Source organism: Nanorana parkeri, unplaced genomic scaffold (assembly GCF_000935625.1).
Source record: "Nanorana parkeri isolate BGI_ZX_2015 unplaced genomic scaffold, ASM93562v1 scaffold77, whole genome shotgun sequence".
NCBI classification, from domain to species: Eukaryota; Metazoa; Chordata; class Amphibia; order Anura; family Dicroglossidae; genus Nanorana; species Nanorana parkeri.
Window position 1 is genome coordinate 1425526 of NW_017306345.1, and position 7143 is coordinate 1432668.

At 40.0% G+C, this 7143-nt stretch overlaps 1 protein-coding gene across 2 annotated transcripts in view; it reads right to left on the minus strand.

Annotated features, from left to right (window-relative positions):
- Positions 1 to 272: 272 nt before the first annotated feature.
- Positions 273 to 7143, minus strand: part of PARL (presenilin associated rhomboid like) — a 29391-nt gene continuing 22520 nt past the window's right edge. For both annotated transcript variants that reach the window (XM_018576798.1, XM_018576799.1), the window contains exons 9-11: positions 4947 to 5048; positions 2804 to 2901; positions 273 to 654 (exon numbers count right to left, since the gene is read on the minus strand). In XM_018576798.1, the coding sequence (XP_018432300.1) occupies positions 549 to 654; positions 2804 to 2901; positions 4947 to 5048 (306 nt within the window). In that variant the 3' untranslated portion in view covers positions 273 to 548. The remainder of the gene's footprint in view (positions 655 to 2803; positions 2902 to 4946; positions 5049 to 7143) is intronic.

Consider the following 7143-nt stretch of genomic DNA (forward strand, 5'->3'; position numbering starts at 1 on the left):
TGGCTACCCTTTTGCTTTAATATTTTGAGTCAACTTGCTTGAAATAAGAGTGTACCTCAGGACTTCTGACTTTCCTTTGACTTCCCTCATCTGCAAACTTGTTGCTGGTCCCAGCTCAGTGACTCATTGTACTAAGCTTGGTGGGTCAGAACAGCCAAGCAACTAATAAGATCATCAAAAACAGTCCCCCTATTTGCCTCTTAACAGGTTAACTTTAAAATCACGGAGGACAAGGGCACATGACAAATATCAAATTGTTTTTTTTTGCTCTTGAACACAACTGGTTCCCTGCAATTTTAGGGATGATGAATTTGCAAAGAAGTAAAAAATAAATAATTTAGATAAGATGTTCAACATACTTCCGTAGTACAGATGGTCACTGAACATTCACTATACATGACATATTTACTGTATTTTAAACATCATCAAATTATAGCAACTTGTCACATCAAGTGTCAAAATGCTGAAGTTCTAAAGATGCCATCAGTCATGTGGCCTGCACCTTAAGGGACTGCGATTATATGTTTGTCCTTGCTTAATGCTTAAAGTCAAGATCCTCCATTTCTTGGGGGCTTGCTCCGGAAGTCATGCCACATTTTTACAAAAGGCTCCCTCTTTTTCCAGATGAGCTCGTGTCCGTATAAGGCGTACCAGCTGTAAATATGCAAGAAAGAAAAGATGTTTCAGTACTTGTACACCACACTACAAGCTTATGAGAAGTAAAACTCTAATCACTACAACTTGATCCTGTATATACACCAAGAAAAGGAGCGCAGATTTTCATAGATATGTAATTCACAGTTCTATGCAATTCCACTGTTCTTACTCTTTGAGAATGGGAGTCCAAGTATGGATGGAGGTACACAAAAATGATCAAAGATCTTTCTTCTCTGCTTCATTCCATGAATACTTCTATGTGGTAATTATTTTCCAATTTATTCCATAAACAGACATCTTCCTGCTAATTTATTACTATGGTGCATGTCATCTTTAAGCCACCTTTATCTTCAAGGTCCTTTATAGCCAAACCAACTTTAGTTGGATTTGCAGCTCTTACAATAAAAACAGCATTTCATTAGGAAAAAATACACTGCAGGTTGCACAACTGTCCTTGATCTCAAGCTCTTCATCTCTCAGCAAGGTACAATTGACCCGCTGACAACCAAATGTAGAAGCATCAATTAAAATGACTGACTAGAAACACACACAGGTGCACATTTACTGCAATGGTAAAGAATGTTGCGTGGTGATGAGGATGTAAAGAGGCACATTGCAGTCACAAAATGGTTAAGCAGGCAGGTCCAGCATTCCAGCTCTCATTGAGTAAAAGGTCAGGCAGCTTCAAGCATCTCAGACTAGGGTTAAACCGGCCTAGCTCTGTCAACTGTGCTTGCACAAATCAGTGCCAGAGGGGAAGAGGGATTTAATGGATACCTTGCTCTTGTCCATAATGCACACTTTGTTTATTACAGACTGCTCAACCCACTAAGGTGATCAGCTGTGGTAATGAAAAAGCTTTCAACAGTGTGCTTGATGAAGTGTCATGTCTCGAGACCTCCACATTGCAGAATGCAGCTCTATACACAGCTAGGCTTAGCTTAAATACATTTGATGAATGATTTTTTTTATGTTGTGAAACTTAAATTGACACAAAACTGAATATGAATACAAATGTATCCATACAGAGAGCATTACATACAATAAACAATTATAACAGAAAACAAGGTAGGAAAGTGCATTCACTGCAGAATTTAAAGGCAACTAAACTTTGCAGCATTCAACACATGCACAATGACAATCCTGTTAACAAGCATTGTAGCCACCTACAGATAAGTAATGTCCCTGGCTTGAGGGTTAGGAAGATGGAAGCAGGTTTTTCTCACAACGTCCTGCTGAGCTAAACCCTGCAATGCCTGCTAATGACCAGCAGATGGCAGCAACAAACTCGGTACCTACAATACACTGTCAATGTCCATATTATTATACGGCTCAACAATGATTAGCCAGGGATCGCTACAATGCAGCACTGCTTTGCCTCCTCAGCCTCTCAAAAAATGATGATTGCAGGCATGGTGAATTACATGTCCTGTGCAGGACTTAATGATTGCAGGAAATTTCTCCCATTCACCATGGCATCTGGGGTGGGTTGCGTGAAAACACAGCTTCATAAAACATATCAGCAATGATAGCACCTAAATTTCTATCCTGAAATGTTCCCTTTATTCTTGGTTACTGACCAACCGCAGCCTGCTGATTAGACAATAAAGGAAATATTGCCACAGGCGAGGTCATCGCTCTGCTCTGAGACAAGGCTAGACAGTAAAACCTGACCCATCAACATACTGTCCCTCCCTCTTCCAGTCTGACCCCAGTTGCTGAGAGATTACAAAAAGCTAAATTAAAAAACAATATTCAGGTTCTTACACTAGCTGTAGTTAAAATATACTTACTAAGCAGTAAATGACTGAATTAAATGGCTCCTTTTAAAAGGTGTATAGGGTTTAGCTTAAAAAAATGAACACGTTAGCAAGAGCAGCAAAGTGGAAGCCGGGCACACTTTCCTAAACCCTACTACATACTAAAGCAATAATGGCCAGATGAGCAGTATGAACCACTAAAATCAGCCACTAAGTCACTGTGGCCCCAGAGGAACCGGAAGCAGCTGACACTAACAGGTTCAGCATAATGAATGAAGTAAAAATGTACTGGTTAGATTTGTCTTTAATTTAAAAGCAAAACACAGTATGAAAGAAAAACCAAAGTCAAGACACAAAAGGAGGGGATGCTGGCGTCAACTACTCACATTCCAAACAGAGCTCCACCAAGATGTGCTGCATGGTCAAAAAACCTCCAGCCCAAGATCAGGCCAACTGAATCTAAGGCAAGGATAGCCTTGAGAGCCTGCAAAAGAATTCAGCCACATAATATATGAGTGAATAAGAATGCTTTTAAAATGCAATACAATGCTGCTATTACTGGGAACATTTTTCATCATTTTATTGTTTCTATTAACGTGAGCTCCAACATATTACAAGTGTTAAACCCCAACTGCACCCAAAATAGATTAAATAAGGTGCGACTGGTAGCAGTTATTGCTTCATCCTTCACTATACTGGTAAAGTTCTTCAGGACTTGGGTGAATGCATCACTCATTACATCTGTGCCTTGCATAAGCCAGTACAGTTTGGAAGACTGCTGTGTAGCAATAGGCTGGTCACACAGTGAAAATATCAGTTTGCCGGTGTTGTAAGTAGGGATGCACCGATATATCGGCCGGCGAAAACACATCGGACGAAAATGGCACTTTTGGCATAATGCTGAAAGAGCCATGTTTCGGCCGATATATATCGGCGCATCCCTGGTTTCTTTTCTCCCCGCTGGGCGCTGCTCTGTGTTCCAGCGGGGAGAAAAGAAAGTGACAGCCGGCCGAGCGCTGCAGGACGAGAGCGCTGTGAGCGGCCGGCGTCTCTCCTCCCACACCGCTCAGCCGCCTATCACGGTGCGGCAGAGCGGTGTGTGGGCGGAGACAGCCAGCACCGTCACAGGAGGCTGAGCTCTCCTCCCACAGCGCTCAGCCGCCTATCACAGTCCGGCAGAGCGGTGTGTGGGCGGAGACAGCCAGCGATGTCACAGGAGGCTGAGCTCTCCTCCTGCTGCGCTCGATCAGCCTCCTGTGACAGCGTGTCAGAGAGGAGAGCAAGGTACACACACTCAGTGATCAGTGAGTGTAGATCATTGAGGACGTGGTATGTGTACTATATCCTCAATTATAAATGAATGGGAGGTGAGTTACATCACCTCATGTTCATTCATAGTTGTAGGTATAGTAAACATACCATGTCCTCATGTTATCAATGAACAGGAACACTCAGAGGATTCCTGTTCATTGATAACAGAAAAAGGGGACATAGAAAAAGAGATAGAGGACTTTGTGTCCTAAATCTCTTTTTCTATTTTAAAAGGGAAACATCAGGGGTCTGTTTAGACCCCCAATATTTCAGCCAAAGCCCCTAAAAGCAATGTAAAAAATAAAAATATTTAATAAAAATGAATATAAAAAAATTATAAAGTTTATAAAAAATAAATAAAAATAAAATATTAAAAAGATTTTAAAAAATTTAAATAAAACATTTTCAGTTTTGGTTTTGGCCTGACAATTTTTTTATTTCGGTTTTGTTTCGGTTTTAAAATTTCCATTTCGGTGCACCTCTATTTGTGAGTGTGTAAAATATAGGCTATAAAAAGGGCCCTCTGGCCTCCATGCACAACAGCCTGACCAGTTATTAAACAGAATGCCAATCAGGTATTCATTCATAAACATGCACCTTTCAGAAGCTTTAATATACATCACAGATGTGTAACTGCGCAATCACACTAGCCTGTCCGCTGAAATACGGTGTTTCAGCGGATGGGCTATTCCGATGCGACAGATCCAGTAGTGTGCGTTTTATTGCACACCGAGCGGTTACTGTTTAAATTTTTTTCAATTTTAAGTACACTCCATTTAGCTCCCTCCCTTTTGGATTGGAAGCCCTCAGGGGCAGGGCCCTTCTTACCATCTTGTATTGTATTGTAATGTCTTCCTTATATTGTAAAGCACGGCGCACACTGTTGGTGCTATATAAATCTTGTATAAAAAATAAGTCCCTGCATGGCAAGCAGCACTGCCGTATGGCGGCCTGCTGTGGGATCCAGTGCACTGCACGTTTGCATTTTATCCCAGCGCTCTGCCTATCACACACACATTATGGTGTGAATGGGACACATAGAAAACATTTTTTTTTTCTATGTGTCCTAGTGTTGACCTTCATTGATCTGGTGCGGTACAACAAAAGGTCACTGCGAAAATGTGTGAACTTCAGATTAGTCCTTTCTCTTTCTCATTAAAACTAAAATAAAGCCAGTATAAATGGGTTTAAAAAAATAAATAAATAAATGGTACATACGTTCCCAGCGGTAAATGTGAAAATGGGAAGAAAGATGATGGCTAGTTTGGCTTCAGGCATCTTTGTACACACAGCAGCTAGAACGGTCATGATTGCACCAGACTGGAGGGGGGCAATAAGAATAACAATTTTCACACATTTGATTTGACTAAATTTGCAATAAAAATGCTAAAACCATTTACATTTAACTTGTCACAAAAAAAAAATAACTAAGCAATCCATGTATCAAATATGCATGCAGCAAAGAAGAATGGAATCTCTTACAAAATATTTGAAACTTCTAAGCATTTTACATATATTCCTTTCCTAACCCTTATTTTGTTCCTTTATAATAGAGACAATCATGTGTTTTACTGGAAGGGACAAGCCCTTAAGCAGATGAAAGGCACCAGCTGCATCCACGACCCCAAATCCCCTGGGGTTCTGACACCCCTCTATGTGCAGCTGGGGAAATCTAACAACAGACAGTATAGTGACAGCTGCTAAACCTAGCCATCTGCTTTTCATTTTCCTACCCTCCTCCTTGCCAACACATATACGGACACAGGTGCTAGCAAACAAATCAGCTAAAGTGGAGAGGGGTTTACCTTTAAGTGAATTTTATTACAGAATGACAATGAGCTTTCTTCAGAGAAACATGTAACAAGTGTACCAAGAGAGATGTACTGCCTGATGTCTACAATTAAAATGTAATCTGCATGACCTTTATCATTAAAAGCAACTACCTACTGGTTTTATACACTTAAAGTGACACTAAATTCATGGGTGATAAAATGTAATATTCATTCACGTACCCTATTAAACACAAACGTATCTTATGTGTACATCAATCAGGTGTAGATCCTCAAATCATCTCTGAATTGGTGTCGAGACTGTCCTTCCTTCTGTGTTCCCCATGTGTGTGTTGTGAAGCAGCTACCACTCCAAGCTCGCTTCCGTAATGTACACAGGGTGGCTACTTTACAACACACAGGGACCATGGTGAACAAAGGTAGTCCCTCCAGAAGGAAGGACAGCGTCGGCATGAATTCAGATATGATTTGAGGATCTACAGCCGAGTGATACACAAATAAGGTACATTTTTGTTATTAGTTAAGGTACTTGAACGTATTTAAGATTTAACTCCTGAGTTTAGTGTCACTTTAAGGCACTCTCCAAGGACAAATTAAAATGGTTGCTGCTGTTTTTTACTTGGAAACAGGGATGAACTAGCAAGCAATATACAGGTGAAACTCGATTAGAATATCGTGCAAAGTTCATTTATTTCACTAATGCAACTTAAAAGGTGAAACTAATATATGAGATAGACTCATTACATGCAAAGCAAGATAATTCAAGCCGTGATTTGTCATAATTGTGATGATTATGGCTTACAGCTCATGAAAACCCCAAGAACCCCAAATCCACAACCTCAAAAAAGTAGATTATTACATCCAATCAATAAAACAAGGATTGTACATAGAACAATATCGGACCTCTGAAAAGTACAAGCATGCATATGTACTCAGTACTTGGTTTGGGCCCCGTTTGCAGAACTTACTGCAATTACTTTTGCACGATATTCTAATTATTCGAGTTTCACCTGTAGATATCCATCTCGCCTGCATATTTGCACTACATGTTTGATGTATTTATTTTTTTACTATTAAAAGCTGTAACATGCTGGAATCTTGATTTGTTTGGATCAGCTTTTTTGTTTAGGTTTAGATATCAAACCTTTTACACGTGCAATGATCAGGGTTAAAAAGAACCAAGAAATGGTCGTAAAAAATTGAATGCAATAATTTTTTGCAGAAGCTTCAGGGCCTTAAGGTGCTTTATGACAAGCATTAATATATAGCATTCTGGGACAGATTTGGATAAACTGGGCCCTGGGCAAGAACCAAATTGTGGCCCTCCAACTCAAAAGCATGTTATAGCTTCTATTAATGTAGAGGATGGTGGGATAAATACAAAAATAAAGACGAAGTGGACGGTTTATTTACCGAAGTGTGTAAAGCAACTAAAATAGACTGTTACCACTAATTCCTTACATATATTATGTGGAGAAGATGGTGGCTATTAATCAGGGATTCCTAAAATTTGTTAACAAAGGGCCACTTCACAGTTCATCACACATACCCCTTCACTGGGGGTCAGTGGTTGTCAAAAATACCCCTACAATCACTGGTCAGCGGGAGTAAAAAAAAAAAAAAAA